This window comes from Pseudorca crassidens, chromosome 9 (genome assembly GCF_039906515.1).
Source record: "Pseudorca crassidens isolate mPseCra1 chromosome 9, mPseCra1.hap1, whole genome shotgun sequence".
Classification (NCBI taxonomy): domain Eukaryota; kingdom Metazoa; phylum Chordata; class Mammalia; order Artiodactyla; family Delphinidae; genus Pseudorca; species Pseudorca crassidens.
The window spans coordinates 14,588,764-14,605,182 of NC_090304.1; the positions used below are offsets into that span (position 1 = coordinate 14,588,764).

The following is a 16,419-nucleotide window of genomic DNA, read 5'->3' on the forward strand; positions in this document are numbered from 1 at the left end:
CTCACTCTGTGCAAGGCAGCTTGTGATTTTCTTGGCCTGGCCCGAACCCCATCCCACAAGAATTTGGGGTGTGGGCTAACAAAGCTCTCATGTCCAGGGGTCCAAGACTAGAGACCCTCACAGGAAAGTCCATGCACACCGTAGAGAGGGGCCACTCTGGCCAGATGGCACGAGACAAAGTCAGCATCCAGGCTCTGGGCTTGTCTGTGGGCAGATCTGACTACGTGGCCAGAGCCAGAGGTCTTGCATCCCCTCTGCACCAAGCGGTTGCAGCTTACGTGGCTGAGTTGAGGTAAAGAATGGATTGAGGGCCTGGAGGGGGCCCTGCCATTGACTGATCCCCAGCCTGGGGGTGTTTAAGTGGGCCGAGAGGCTGGGTCACTGCAGAACAGCACTCAGGAACCGCATCCTGGCCCTGGCATGCTCCGTACCATTATGGCCGACTGACCTCCAACTCTGACCAAGCTCTGGAGTTTACACCACTAGGTGCCCCAGTTGCTCAACTAGGAGCCTCCCCGATCCTCCATCTCCCATCCAATCCTCCCTGCCACCTCCAAAGTGGGCTAGAGCCTCCTGGTTCAGCAGAACCAAGACGGTCTGGCCTAAGGCTTCACGCGGGCTAAGCCCCACTGCCTCCCAGTCCCCAGACCTCCCGCAAAACTGACAACAGCACAACTCTGCTCAGACAGGATCAGACATTTATGGAGCACATGAATATTCACAAACTGTGGGAGAAACACACCTTCCCAGCAATAGAAAATCTCTGTATAAAGTGCATTTGGCCTGCGACCATCTCCTCCCCATGCTGGCCCTTGGATCAGGATTTGGGGCAATGCTCTGCAGGAGCCCCCAGGGACACCTGGGCCAGGAGACGGGAGGCGCGAGGCGATTGTGGAGCTCCAGGCCGCTGGATGCACCCTCTCCTCACCCTGCCCCTCCCAGCTCCCGAGTGGACACATGCCAGGGACGGTGGAGATGTAGGGGGAGGTGGTCCTGCCAACTTGTACCTTAGGGAAGAGAACCATCCTTAAATGGGCAGGAAAACGGAATCGTCCTGACATGTGAAGGTGCTGCTAAATAAATACTGACTCTGGCCCTAAGCCCTCTGGCCTTCTCAGTTTCTCAGACTAGCCCTTCCAGGCTTGCTCTACTCTCCTTCTGACAATAGCCCCTGATTCTCTTTCCCCTTGGCTAGGGCTAAGGGAACAGTGAAGCCCCCAACTCAATGCTGCAGAAAAAGCCATCACCGGTGCCCTGTTCTCCCCACATGATTATGGGACATTTCTAGTGAGGGTGACATACATACAACAGTTGGACTCTAAAGGCAGCTCTCTGGCTGAGAAAGCCTGAGGACGTCTCAGGAAGAAGCCTGTCGATGTGCTGGACAGATGTAGGAGGCAGGGGCCTGACCCAGGGTTCTGGTCCCAGGACAGAGGACAGTGAAGGGCAGGGCTGGGGCCAGGGGAATGAACAGCTCTGAGGCCGGCGAAGGTCACAGGGGAGGTAGAGAGGAGAAGGCCCAGAGGCCAGCTTAATGTTACATGTGAGGACAACGATCCCAAGAGGAACTGGCCTCTCAGCTACACACGCACACACGCACGCACACACACGCGCACACACACACGTGCACGCACACACACGCACGTGCACACACGCTGTGGCTCAAGTGCAGGCCATGGGTGGAAGGAAGACTTGCTCCAGCTGACCGCACAGCCCTCCTTTTCATGGTGTCTTTCTCAGCACAGCCCCGACCGTGGGAGGCTGAGGTGGGAGGCACAGGCTGCCTCTAGAATGCAAGGCCTTGGCTTCTCTGGGTCAAACCTCCCACCTGCTGCTTCCGGAAGGCTTGGTGCGCTGGGTGGGATCTTGGCTTGGGTCTTTCCCAACTGTCCCTGGCAGTCCACCTGCCTGGGTCTTTGATGTCCAGCTACTGGGAGAGCTGGTGTGGCAGCTTGGTTCCTGACCAGCCCCGGGCAGGCTGTGGAATCCTTCAAAGCGCAGACTAGAATGGCTTCCCTGGCTGGTGTCAGCTGAGCCCGGTGGCAGCACCGAGACGCCATGGAGTGTGGCGAGAGGCGCCACGGGGCTTCTGCCACCAGGAACCTGGCCTCCGCCCGGTGCAGGCACTTGAGCCTCCAGTCAGCTTCTGGGGAACAGTAGTGAGAGCCGGCCTTCTCCTTGTAACCTCAGCTTTTCAGGCCCGAGGAGGGAGATGTTCTTCTCAGCTATCATCTATGATACTGTGCATGCAGCACCCCAGTCAGGCGCCTGGCTGTACTTCTGCACGATGATGCAAAGTTTCCAGATCTGTCTACAGCCGCGTGCTCAGTCCCAGCTCCCCAAGGAAGAGTCCGGAGAACCCAGCGGCAGGGAATTTTAAAATAAGAAGCCAGGCCAGGTGACTATGTCTGGACACACCCGTCCCCTCCAGCCTGCCCAGGAACTCAGCAGAACCCTAGCTGCCGCTAGAATCCCACACTCTGGACAAGAGCCAGAAATGCTTCCCCTGCTTGGCAGTCTGACATGAGGGAGGGAGGGAGGGAGGGTTGGGGGGGCAGATGCCAGGATCCCAGCTAAGGTCCCACCACTCTAATATTCAGACAAGGCAGCTGCCTCACAGGGACAGGCTGGGGTGAAAGTCACTGCCATGACCTCTAGCCTGGTGTCCAGAGGCTGAGGTAAGCTGCTGCAGGTACTCCTCCAGCCCAGGCAGTGTTCGGAGCCACAAGAGTGCAAACAGACGCACGCACACGCACACGGGCAGGCACTCCTTCCTCGGCACACGCGCACACACACGCACGCGCACACGCACGCACACGCTTGCTCCATCTCGAGGTGATCAGCTGCTCTGCAGGCTGCACTCTGCTGCCACGGTGGCTGCTCGGGCACCCAGGCTTTGCTCAGCGTCACGGCACTGCAGCTGAAAGAGAAAAACAAGGGCAAAAGGGAGCGTTCAGAGGCTCTCAGTTGCCCAGGGACACAGCTCCTCCAGCTGCTTCTCTGGGGAACTGGGAAGAGCCCAGAGCAAACCGAACGGGCCACGGTACCTGGGGACAAGGTTGTTGCTGGGATGCCAGCGGGTGCCTGAACACTGGCCCTCTGGGGTGCTGACGTGGACAAGCTGTCCCCCGCGGACCTCTGGGCCTCCTCTGCCCCTTGCCTGAGAGCAGCAGAGGAGGGGGAGAAGGCCACGGACAGTCACCTGAGGCCTTGGGTAACACTTGCTCAGATATGACAAGGGCAGTTTCTGAATCAAGACACAGCGGCCGCTGCCAGAGATGGAGAATCAGATAAAAATGGCTGGAACAGAAGCCAGCCGGGACCAGTCATCTTGAAGGTGAAGGCAATGCCTGAGTTCACAATCAGCTGGTGAGCAAATTTCCACACAGAGATAAGAGAACCCTGGCACTGTGCTAGAAGACTGAGGGGCGGGGAGAGGAGACGCAAGGATGACTCATTTTAAAGATTTATAACATCCTGAATCTGGGGCAGAGGGAAGAAAAGGCCTCATGTCTGACAACAGAGGACAGGGTAAGCCCATCATAATGCTGCGTTGCCTGTTGAAATAGGTCTAGTTGTCTGAGAGAGTAAAGAGACATGCAGGGCTCCGTTAAAAGTTTGTACCTTTTAAATGATGGTCAGACAGATAATAAGAAGGCGGCTTACTGAGCCCACTATGGGCCAGGCACGATACACTTGTGTTATGGCTGAACTGCGTCCCCCCAAATTCATACACTGAAGTCCTAACCCCCTCAGAATGTGACTGTTTTTGGAGAGAAGGTCTTTAAAGAGGTAATTAAGTTAAAATAAGGTGCTTAGGGTGGGCCCTGATCCCAAATGACTGGTGTCCTTATAAGAAAAGATTAGGACACAGACACGCACAGAGGTGAGACCATGTGAAAACAAAGGGAGATGGCAGCAATCTACAGGCCAAGGAGAGAGGCCTCAGAAGAAACCAACCCTGCGGTCAACTTGATCTCAGACTTCTAGCCTCCAGAACTGTGAGAGAATAAATTTCTGTTGTTTAAGTCACCCAGTCTGTGGCACTCTGTTGTGGGAACCCAAGCAAACTAATACAGCTTGCGATCCCATGAACCCTGAAGATATGGCTTCCGGTTGTACAGATGAGAAAACGGAAGCCAGAGAGGGTAAGTAAATTGCCCAAGACTAGAGCATTCAGAAGTGGCGGAGCCAAGACAGGAAACCGAGGTCTGTCTGATTCCAAAACCTGTATTTTTATCACTAAGTAATCTCTATATTATAGTATTGCTCATTAAGACTTTTAGAGGATATAAAAAGAAATCAACATGATGGCATGAAGACTAATATCCAAGCAACATAAATGGAAGTTCAGACATTAACAGAAAAGGGGAAATGCTCTCAAGAGTCCAAGACATTGGAGTCAGAGATTCAAAATCAGTCTTCTGACACATGCGACCCTTTTCAGACAAATGTTCAATCTGAAGAAGATTTTAACTGGATGATGATAATTTATCTAGAAGCTGGGAAAAATCAAGAGCAAACGTAGGAGTGGGTGGGTACCTCTAGGGGTCAGTACTGAGTGCCTCTTTAAAATATTTTCAACAATTTTTCCTTTAAGCTTGTACTATAATAACCTAGCCATATTTTTTCACTACGAATAAATATATTTGTTAAATATAAAGTGTACATACGTTTATTGAAACATGCTGATGGTGATATATATTCTATACATAGACCTCTCTCTGGCCCATATTGTTAAGCCAAAGAGATGACTATTCTTTTGAAACTGAAAATTTCAGGCTTGAAGAGTATACACAACAGGTCCTCCTACCTACTACCTCCATTTCTCGTGTTTTCTGCACCTTCAGGAATGGGGGAAGATAAAGAGTGCTTTAAGATTCCTTAGAACAAGGGCTCTTACTCTGGGGGTTCCTGGATCCTTAAGGGGTCCAAGGATAGGCTTAAGGGGCAGTCCACGAAGACCAGGAAGAGAAATGTGTACATTTCTCTGTGTGTGCAAACAGGTACAATTTTCTGGGAAGAGGCTCCATCCTTCATCAGACTCTTCAAAGCATGGGTAACCCAAAGAGGGTTTAAGAACTGATGCCTAAGCTTAGAAGATATGGGGGTGAGGTGCAGTCAGGTGGCTATAATAATAACAACAATTCATTCAGACCTACGCTGACTTGGGTGTGGTCTAGGTATGGAGCAGACTCATGAAGGGAGGTGGCAGTGTCCTGGCCTCAGATAAGCCCCAGTGACCCACGACCCTCTATGATGGGTTCAAAAACCCAAACAGGGGGCTTCCCTGGTGGCGCAGTGGTTGAGAGTCCGCCTGCCGATGCAGGGGACACGGGTTCGCGCCCCGGTCCGGGAGGATCCCACATGCCGCGGAGCAGCTGGGCCCGTGAGCCATGGCCGCTGAGCCTGCGCGTCCGGAGCCTGTGCTCCGCAACGGGAGAGGCCACAACAGTGAGAGGCCTGAGTACTGCAAAAAAAACAAAAACAAAAACAAAAACAAAAAAATCCGAACAGAAAACCAAGGTTTGGAAGAACCAGCTTACCCTTGTCTACAAAGCTAGTCAGAGGCCTGTTCAACTAGTTACTCAAGTTGCTCCATCAGCAGATAATTAGATGGTCCCTGTGCTCTTGTTCTCAAGCTAGGGCATAAGTCTGCAGAAAAAGGGGGCTGCGGAAATCAGATGAGGCCTTGCAGGAAAATGATGACAGCAGCACTAAAAGAAAGGGAAGAACAGCTAGGGGAGAGGCACTAGGGAAAAATCAACTCATAAAACATGCGCTAAAAAAAAAATCAATCTCACGATTGTCCAACTCTTTCAACCTGTCATTAATACAAGAAGCAGAAGTGGCTGGAACATAGAATAAGTGAACGAGCACCTCCCTCAGTGTGCCGATGTCAGTTAGGACGGCCCCCCTGGGTACCTGTGCCCTCACACCCCTTCCCACCCACTGGATGCTAACAAGAAACCCAAACCTGCAAGTCCACCCTTCCCCAGCTCCCAGCCCAGGAGGGGAGTGTGGATACCGTGCGCGCGTGAGCGTGTGTCAGCAGAGGAGACACGACGGCTCAAGGTCGGGAAGAAACTTTGTTTGGAGCCTGTAACCAGGTCTCAGAGGTCACCCCTCGCCACCACACGGGGTGAGTCACAGCGCCCAAGAGCTCGAGAGGGGCAGGGGGTTTGCTACCAGCTCCCAGTTAGGAGCAGGGAAGGCCAGAGGTGCAGCTGGGCCTGGATGGGGTACAAAGCTGGGCTCTTAGCTCAGTCTCATTCCTCATGTCAACTACACGCCTGCCCTTCCTGCACCACAGAAATCACATGGCAAAGGGGAGGGGACGTCCATTAGTCGACAGCTTCTTAGTAAGTGCCAGGGAAAGTGTGAGGGGACACCAAGTCCCAACTACTTGTTTCAGGAACTGAGAGACAGAGAGGTGAGAAGAACGTGTGCGAAGGCCCCCGGGCAGCGAGCAGCACGATGGGGTTTCTGACCACCACACGGCCTCTGCTTCCACTGGGCAGCATTTTGCAGATCGCCCAGTGCCTTTCACACACATTATTTCACGTGAGGAAGGATATACACGGAACAAATGTCAAAGAGACAATGAAGAGATTCCAGAAATCAGGTTTTCCTCAGCGAAGCCCCAGGGCTAACCGAGCTTGGGTGAACTTTGGCGGAGGAGGGGAAGAGGTGATCCTTGCCATGAACCCTTTATATTCAGTGGGCTTCTCTCAACAGATCACCATGTACCAGCAGAAGGACAAATGGATCACGTGAACTGTTAAAATAATTAGACCAATAAGAAAACTCTGTACACAATTGGAGCCTGCTGGAGTCCTGAGCAGTCAGCAGCTTTGGGGATTACGGGGAAGCAGCTGAAATGAGAGCTATTTGGCGCTGGCTTAGTTTTCAGTTTAGTGAACATTGTACGATAACCAAATACAGAACAGATACTGATGTGGGTTTGAGGTAAACACAGAACCGACTGATATCAGGGTATGTTTTCCCACAAGATCAGTTTACATCATTGTCTGGCGCAGGCCTGAGGCATTAGAAATAACAGAATCACAAAACTATAGAGGCTGGAGCTAAACATGGCCTCAAAAGGTCCATGATGGAGCCTTCAGGCTGGTAAAGAATGATTATTCACACCTTATAGCTAAAGCATCTCAGAAAGGTTATGAATTCTGCCCTAAGTCACAGAAGTAAAACTGACAGAGAGGAGAGGGGGAAGGGTCAATACGACTGTATCAACACAGGCCCTGTGGCCACTGCTCTGTGGTCCATCCAGCTCAGCGTGCTGGCCCTGACCGAAGTAACAGTAACACGGTCAAAGACACCCTGAGAAACATATGCAAAGGTGGTAATGTGATTTCCCCTGCGTGGTGCATTTCACTCATTCAAAGGCTTTTCACATATGGTTTTTCATTTTCTTTCCCCAGTGCGTATGCTCGATGGGAGGGCAGGTGACAAGATGCTATTATCACTGTTTTACTGACGAGGATGCTCAACATCTTTAGGCCCAGGTGCTACCACCAGTACACAGAGAAGCACACGTTTCACTAAGAAACTCTCTTCTCTCAGGGTTTCCAAAGAACATGAGTATCTGTCCTGTCCTCTGACCTCCTGGTCCTCACTTCCAATCAATCAGCCATGATTAAGGGCTAAACCTTGAGAATCAGTCCGTAAGATCCCAACAGGCTGACGGATATCTCCTCGACTACAAGGCAAGAGACCAGTGCTGACCTCTGCACCCTTGTAATGTCCACTTGGAATCACCACCACAGACTCTCAGCTGGCTCTCTCCTCCCACCATTTCTTCTTAGGTCCCAGCCCAATGCCTGGTTAATCTTCCAAAAATGCCAATTTGATCATTCACTCTCCTGTTCCAAAATGCTCCTTAGTTCCCAGAGAGTACACCAAGGACTCCATCTGCCTGACATTAAAGAGCCTCCATGATCAGACCCGACTGTAACCTTATGTTCTTCTAAAAAAATAATAATAACAATATCCATAATAATAATAATAGCTACCACTTTATTTATGAACTTACAAGGCAGGCACTGGGCTAAGTGCCCTGTATAGCGTAGACAGTTATCGACCAGTATCTACACTTCCTAGCTAACAGAATCTGGATTTTGTTCAGTGAGTCATGGATGTGGCCCAGACAATGGGTCAGGAATGGTCTAAGTCAGTGATTCTCAAAGTACAGTCCCAGAACAGCAGCATCATCAAACTGCTGCAAATTTTTGCTGCATCGAAAATTTGCAAAAATGCAAATTCTCAGGTCCCACCCCAGACCCACCGGATCCGAACCTCTGGGGGTGGGGCCCAGCCATCTGAGGCTTAACAAATCCTCTAGGGAATTCCACTGCTCACTCAGGTTGGACATCAGTGGTCTAACCAATCCTGACACTCCACACCCCTATTTCCCGGCTTTGGGGAGGCTCTGTGACTCAGTTCTGGCTCACGAGGCCAACGTGAAAAGCTGGGGAAGGGGTATCCTGGGAAAGCTTTTATTTTCTTGATGGAAAAGGAAGAGAGGCATCCCCTGACAATCCTCATAATATAAAACTGCAACCTCCACTGTGCCCCAAACTTTCTACCTTCTTACTCGACTTTATTTTTTCTTCATACCACTTAGGGCTTCTTGACACATGATGTATCTATTTGTTTACTGTCTGTCTTCTCCCACAAAGATGCACCCAAGAGGGAAGGGACGACTTTGTTAGTCTTGTTCACAACTATATCCAGTGCCTACAACGGTGTCTGGCAAATCGCGATCACTTGACATGTTTATTGTATGAATGAGTGCAGCTGTCTCTGCGTTTCCTTCTCTTTCTTGCTTTGAACAAGGAGTTGATGGCTGAAGCTGTGGCAGCCACCTTGAGGCCAGGAAACAAGAGAATCTCAGAAAAACTGGCTCTGACACTGTTGAGCCACCAAACCAAAACTAGCAGCGCCCAGCTCTGGGCCTTTTGTTCAGTAGGAAAACCAAATCCCTCTTTGTTTTAGACACAGTAGTCAGGTTTTCTGCAACTAGCAGCCCCACACATCCCTGACACATACATTTCATCATTTAATCCTTGCAACAAGAACCTAATTTTTGGTGAGGAAACTGAGTCTCAGAGCGGTTAAGTAATTTGTACAAGATCATGTAATCATTAAGCTGTTTTTCTTGTTGGAAATGCTCTCCTTGCTGTCTAAATCCAATTCATCTTTTGGGTCCCCTAGGGTAACCTTCTGTGTTGTACTCCCTGATCACTCTGGCCCACCAATAACTGTCTCGTGATAAGCTGGTAGAGTCTGTATCATTTGTCTAGGAATTACAGGTTATTTGTCTTGTTTTTCTAAGTAGACTATTTAACCCTTGTGGATGGGCATCGTACCACATTTTTTTTTTTTGCGGTACGCGGGCCTCTCACTGCTGCGTCCTCTCCCGTCGCGGAGCACAGGCTCCGGATGCGCAGGCCCAGTGGTCATGGCTCACGGGCCCAGCCGCTCCGCGGCACGTGGGATCCTCCCGGACCAGGGCACGAACCCGCGCCCCCTGCATCGGCAGGCGGACCCTCAACCACTGCGCCACCAGGGAAGCCCCGTATCACATTTCCTATGTCTTATGCTCCCCTTCCTCACACACTTGCTGGCAACAGTTTCAAGCTGAATTGGATGCCATTACCTCTGAGGAACCATGACCCAGACATTTAACCCCTCTGTTCTTTAATCTTCTCACCTGAAAGTCAGAGTATCACCCTGGAAAGTTCCAGGTTTGTAAGACAGAATGAACTATGCTCAGTACCACAGAGTTAAGAGGTAACTAAGAGAACAGTACCTAAGGTTGCTGGTACTCCCAGAACAAGATAACAGATCTGTCCACCTGCAATGTCTAAGACGAAGAGCCTAGTAAAGAAAAGGGCCCAGGCATCAAACACTCGCCGTCTCACTGGCATTCAAGTCTAGATGTGCAAACCAGTTGGCCTCACCTGGCTTGAAGTAGAGGGTTTAGAAAAAAGAATTGGCTCCGTGGAGAAAATCACCCTCCAACCTAATGATGCAGACGGCACATAAGGAACAGCCCGAGATGATGACTGAAAGGGGACAGTAATTTATATCTCCCCCAGAAAGGCATAAAAGGCCCTTCTTGCTCTGGGGAAGGAAGAGCCAGGTTTTTGTTTTTGTTTTTTGAGACATTCAGGGGGCTTTCAAGGAAGATGAGCACTGCCAGGGAAGTGCAGAGCTGAAGCCACAAGAAAGGCACGAATGGAGGAGTGGCTGTAAGAGGCACAGGCGATAGGGAGCCTGGGTCTTCTGGCCCTCAGGTGGGGCTGGGCTAAGTGAGCCTCCAAACGTCCCTAAGCCTGAATTCTGAAGGTAAGTGCTGCCCTCTGCTGGCCAGCCTACAGGACACAGCCTGTCGGGGCGATGGCAGAGGGGCCTGGAGCACCCGCAGACCCTGCCCTGGGACTCTTTCTCCCACAGCTTCAATCGGGTCTCTGCTTTCTTTTTCTGGATTTGGCTCACTTTGATAGGTAGCAAGAGTCAATTTTTTTTCCCCTTAGCTGGCAAAGAAAGAACAAGGCTTTATCTTTAAACTCTCTTTTTAGTATTAGAAGGTATAGAAGTCAGGATGGTAGAATTTGAGCTGAAACCCTAGAAAAGCCCCCGGCGCCTACCAGGTTTTAATCTAGTTTGTGGGTTTTAACCTTCAGCTGGCAGGGCAGTTCTCCACACTCACCCCACCTCTCTCCCACGCCCGTCCCTGAAGCTGACTCTCAGCTGCTGTCACTCACTCTCAGACATCCTTGCTCAGCAGCTCCGAGGGGGGCAATCCTGCCACCCTGGCCCGTTTGCTGAGTTCTTCACCAGGTGGCTCCTCCGCTGCTCCCAGCTTGCGTTTGGGGGACGCTGGGCCACTGGGTAGTGGTCTTGGGCCTGTAGGGAAGCAGGTCAAAGTGTCACACAGACTTGTGTGTGGAGCCAAGATGACGCTCAACAGTGTAGCAGCAGCTCTTTAGGGGGAGGGAGCCTGCTCACCAATGCAACCAGCACGCTGCTTCTCAGACCTGCCCCCTGGCCTTCCTTCCAGCAGTGACTCTGCCTGGAAACATCCAAGGAGAGCATAACCAGGCCTGCTGGCAGTACAGCCAGCTTTTGGGCCCCAATTCCCATGGGCTCCAGGCCAGAGACTGATTTGGCCTGTCTGCCATCCTCGCGCTGAAGGTGAGGCATTCCCTCCGTAACTGGCCTCCTGAAGCCAGAATGAGCAGTGCCCTAACCCGGGGAGCCAACCTGGCTGGGCAAACTAGAAACTAGAAAAAGCCCTGACGTTCTTGCCGGTCTGAGCTCGCTGATCTTCGTCCCAGAGCCGAAGGGCAGAGGTTAAGAACACAGCAAGGCCATCTACTCCTCTCTCCCGCCACCTGCCTGGACAACTACAGTCGCCTCTTTTCCAGCCTCCTATACTCGGGGGCTCTTGCCCACACTGTGCCCTCCACACAGCAGGCAGAATGAGCTTTCTAAAACATAAACCAGGTCACGCCTCTGCCCTGCTGACCCCGTCAGTGCCTTCTCCCTGCCGACCCCCGTCAGTGCCTTCTCCCTGCCCTGACGACGGAACCCTAATCTTCCTCGTGGACGCCGAGTCTACGCGCTGCTACTCCTGCTGTGTCCGTCCTCCTCTCGTTCCAGCTCCTCACTCAGAACACACCAGCCCCACTGGCTTCCCTCCTCTCGTTCCTGGAATGGGTAAGCTTGTTTCCATCTCTGGGTCTTTTCCTGCTCTTCCCTTTGCCTGGAATGCTCTTCCCCCTGTTCTTAGAAGGCTGGCTCTGCTCACTGCATGGGGCCCTGGTACTCCATCTAAAGTAACCCCCTTCCCCAGCCCTCTTTTATCAGGTCACTTGATTTTATTTTCCCCCAAAGCACTTGTTATCTGACATGATCCTGCACAGCTCCTTTACCATCTGTCTCCCCAGGTGGAATACAAGTTCTATCGGGGCATAACTTGGTTCTGGTCTCCATCCTCAGCCCTCAGTGACTGAAGTGGGAGTAGCTCTGCAGTGCCCTTGGGGTGGGCACAGGCCACGGGAGGCTGGCTGTACTCACCTGCACTGCTCATGCCCCCAGCCTGGCTCGAGCTGGGCTCTGCCACTGGATTGCTGAGGTCTTCCATACAGGAAGGGACAGACGCCAGCAGACCTGGGAAAGAGGTAGGGGGATAATCAGAATGCAATCTCACAGGACTGTACAGGGCCCCAGGGCAGGTAGGTAAAAGGCAGGGGGTGCTGGGCCATGACATCAAGGTTCCATCGCTTCCCACTGGCCACAACTAATTCAGAGAGGCCTGATCCAGCCCAGCCTGTGTGGCCTGTGCCCGGGAAGTCAAGTCAACAGCCTGGAAGACAGTGCTCGGCGGCCTCCCTTTGCAAACATCTGGGAATCTCTACGCCCCGAGCCTGTAGGTGTTGTCCTTCCCTTCAGGGAACTAGGGGGTGGCAGTCAGAGTAGGGGCTCCTTACAGAGTCCCCGGTAGCGGGAGAGCTGCTGGTAAATCTGCTTCATCCGCTCAATGTTGAGCCGGCTGGTCTCGGCGTGGTTGACGATGGGCCGTGGGTAGTCCACACCAATGATGCACTTGGCTGCCTTCTGAATCGACTCTGGGGCATTCCAGGGCTCATAGATGTATCGAGAGGGGAACCCTTTCAATTTGGGCAGGTATCGCCTGAAACATACACACCAGACGAGCCATCAGCACGCTGGAGTCTCCTTCAAAGGCCAAGCATATCTCACCCTAGGAGGAAGCCAAAGTGGTCAGAAACCAGAGAGCCTGGTCTGCACCCTCACCTGATGTAGTCTCCACTGGGGTCCGTGCGGCGGCCAAAGCCCACCGGGCAGTAGCAGTGGAAGAACTGTTGGAAGAAAGCACTGCAGGACAGCCACATCCAGCTGCCTGCGTTCACGCTGAAATCTGCATCCAGGAGCAGCTCATCAAATACCTAGATGCAGGGAGGGTGGGACAATCAGCCTCCTTGGGCACCTACGGCCATGGTTCCCCCAAGTCACCACACACCCTGCGGAGAAGGGAGCCAAAGCCTTCTGCTGAGGGCAAGCCAAGAAGGATCTGGAGGGAACCTCCTGGACCCAGGGTCCCAGCCCATCCCCCAGCCCAAAAGGGGGCTGCCCTGGGCTGCCCGATGAGAGAGGACTCACCCGGACCCCGCTCTCCCAGCTGACCCAGAGGTCCCCGCGCGTGAGGAAGCAGGCCACAGCGTGCCGGGCCAGATGGTGGATCCAGCCCTCCTGCCTCAGTTGGGTCATGATGGCGTCAATCCAAGGGAAGCCTGTCTTGCCCTCGGCCCACTTGGCCAGGGCCTCGGGGTTGCGATCCCAGGGGATCTGGATGCAGATGGGGTTCCCCTCCATGCGGTCAAACCTGGGGTTGTTGGTGGCCGCCGTGTAAAAGAACTCTCGCCACAGGAGTTGCCCAAACAGGGAGAGCGGGGGTGTGCTGCTCCGCTTCACCTGGTGGGGTGGGACAGCACGTGGATACAAACGCTTGCCCAGCTATCAGCGCCGTGCCACTCAGAACTTCCCCACAAAGGAATCTGGAGCTGCCATGAACTTGGTGGCTCCAAGCCCCTAGATGCGTGGAGGAGAAGGAGAAGCGGCAGGGTGTGCTGCAGACTGAACCCTGGGCCCTGGCTGTGCCCACTACTGCTCAGAGCCCTGAGGATGGCTGCGGAGCAGCAGGCAGTGGAAAGGGATAGCGCTGCCGGACTCTGCACTGGGAACCAAACTCCCAAACAATGGTCATGATCCTTGCCCTCGAGAGTTCCTGTTGGGCTCCACTTTCTAAAACGTCAAAGTCAGTTTTCTCATCAGCACACGTAAAAAATGCTCAGTCTAGATTTTGGTTAAATAAGTTATGCCCAACAGCCTGGATCTGGGGCCATGAAAGAATTAAGACATCAGACTGCCAAGCAAATAATAATCTTCCTAAAATCACAAGATTACCCACCAAGCGGGCAAAGTTACCGCATGCCACGCCACAAAATCCAGATATTGGCAAGAATGAGGAAACAACGTGAAACGATGCAGACGCAAGGATGGATCTGATGAATCTGAACAGCTGGATGTGTTGTCCTCTCTCCTCCTGGGGGTGGGTGCACTACTGCAGGGCTATCCACCCATTGTCCGTGTCCAGCCCTGCATTCAGCCCTCCGGGTCATTTCCTCATCACTGATGGGCAACTGCCGCTCCTAGGCTCCCCTTTAAATGCTCTGGACACAGCCCCATAGAGGGCTGCTGTGCTCTTCACCTTAGAACTGGCAGCAGCCTCAGCCTCCCTGCCTCCCACCCTGACTGCTTGGCCCCCATCCACCTGCTGCCAGCAGAAATGCCACCTCCGGGGTCACACCCCGAGGTCGGCTTTCCTGCCTGTTCTGCTGCACTTGAGAACCTGGATTTGTTTAGATGAGCAGTTTGGGCTGTGCTTGGCTCTGGCCCCTCTTGGATGTGGCGTCTTCCTCACCTTCTCTGGACAGTACGCACACTTAAGCCAGAGGGAAGGCCTCTCTTCAGGGTAACTGACCGGCCCAGAAAGCCCTGGTGTCCTCTGGGCTGCAACCGGGGGCGGGCTCTGCCGCCCTCACTGCCCCTTACCTTTTTGTACAGGTCCCACAGGCGGTAGTAGAAGAGGCGGCAGGAGAGGCAGCCGAAGCGCAGGTAGGGGCTGAGGCCCGTGGGGCTGGCCAGCAGGGAGTTGGCATTCATGCGGGGTCTCTCATAGTTGGCAACCCAGGCCTGCAGCAGAAAGAGAAGGCAAGAAAGGACAGACCTGGAGGCTTCAGAGGAAAAAGCCTTAGGCACCAGCTAGTTAAGGATCTGCCTAAGGTCGCAGACCAGAAAGCCAAAGAGCCAGGATGAGACCCTGTGCACGTCCCGCTACTTCACGCTGGCAGAATGTTTGATGGAACCACCACCGATCAAACAATGAGGCCCAAGTTCTTGTCCTGACTCTGTTTAATTTGTGCTATGAGCATAAGTTATTTAGTCCCTCAGCTACTTGTTTATTAAATGAGAACAAAATTTCCCACCTCCTGGGGATGAAATAAGATGATGGAAATGAAAGTTTCTGAAAGCACTGAAGGGTCTGTGATTCTACAGAAGAAAGGAAAAGGCGTCTACATTACAGAGGAAGATATCCCTCCCTCAGTCCCTGCTCTGTCCCAGGGGCCCTGAGGCTGCTGCTACACGGTGGCTACCCAAGCACTTCTCCCCACTGTTCAACAGCGCCGAGAAACCCATTCCTGGAAATCCACAGAGACATTCATTGCTGGGGCCACTTGTCATACAGTATCATTGGTCTTGTTTTTATCATCAGTTGCTGCCGGCAGAGTGCTTTATCTCCACAACTCACTGACACCTGTGTTCTCTCATTTGATCTTAACAATCGTCTGAGGCAGCATTTGTCATTACCTCCTTTCGAAAACGAGGAAAGGAAGCTCAAAGTGTTATGTGACTCTTCTGAGGTTACAGAGGTGGTAAGAGACAGAGCTGGAGGGACTGACTCCAGATTCCAGTCTTTTTCCACTACCTCTAATAACCATTTTCTCTTTCTTGACTCCTAATGCCCTCTTTCTCCTCGTGATGACTATTTCACAAACTTCACGCCCTCTTTATTCTTTTTTTGGCCGCGCTGCTTGGCATGCGGAACTTCCCCAATCAGGGATCAAACCCACAGCCCCTGCAGTGGGAGTGTGGAGTCTTAACCACTGGATCACCAGGGAAGTCCTTTACACCCTCTTTAGACCTCCTATTCCACACTTTCCCACCACCCTTCAGCCCATGACCTTCCTTCCTTTTGATAAGGAAATGGAAGCCATCAGGTAGGAAACACCTCAACTTTTAGCCACCAAATCTAGAAACTCACCTGCATCCCCATCTACCCCCTGTCCCTCCTGTGACCCTGCCCAAGGCTAAGGCCTCCACCTGGCTCTGGAGCCCTCCCCTCTTCCTTCTCTTGCACATTCCATCTCTCCCTCTCTTCCCTGTTCACTCCAAGGACATTGGGAAAATGATCTTGTTTCATTGCAAACAAAACAAAAAAGAACTTCTAGTCACCCTGCGGACTTCTCCCCTTGGGTCCTCTTTCCTCCCTTCGCAGCCAGCCTTTCTCCATTTCCTCACGCCCACCTCCACTTCTGCCTTCACCACTCCTGCCAGAGTCTCTGAGATGTCCATGCCACCGGATCCTGTGGGCGTTTTCTGTCCCTGTATTTTTGGACTCCCCCGCAGCACTTCACCCTGCTGACTGCTCCCTGTCTCCACACCTGCCATTCTGTTGGCTCCTGGCTGCCATCAGCTGGTTGGCTGTTCTTGGTGTTTCACAGGTCCACCACCCCTCCCAACTCCTTAAGT

At 52.6% G+C, this 16,419-nt stretch overlaps 1 protein-coding gene across 2 annotated transcripts in view; it reads right to left on the bottom strand.

Annotated features, from left to right (window-relative positions):
- Window positions 1-681: 681 nt before the first annotated feature.
- CRY2 (cryptochrome circadian regulator 2) overlaps window positions 682-16,419 on the bottom strand; it is a 33,681-nt gene continuing 17,943 nt past the window's right edge. Inside the window, exons 6-12 of one of the 2 annotated variants that reach the window (XM_067749286.1) lie at window positions 14,662-14,802; window positions 13,210-13,521; window positions 12,844-12,995; window positions 12,519-12,721; window positions 12,106-12,198; window positions 10,791-10,932; window positions 682-2,920 (exon numbers count right to left, since the gene is read on the bottom strand). In XM_067749286.1, coding sequence (XP_067605387.1) covers window positions 10,793-10,932; window positions 12,106-12,198; window positions 12,519-12,721; window positions 12,844-12,995; window positions 13,210-13,521; window positions 14,662-14,802 — 1,041 coding nt within the window. In that variant the 3' untranslated portion in view covers window positions 682-2,920; window positions 10,791-10,792. Of the gene's footprint in view, window positions 2,921-8,014; window positions 8,886-10,790; window positions 10,933-12,105; window positions 12,199-12,518; window positions 12,722-12,843; window positions 12,996-13,209; window positions 13,522-14,661; window positions 14,803-16,419 lie in introns of those variants that run through there. The other variant, XM_067749285.1, reaches the window with a different exon arrangement.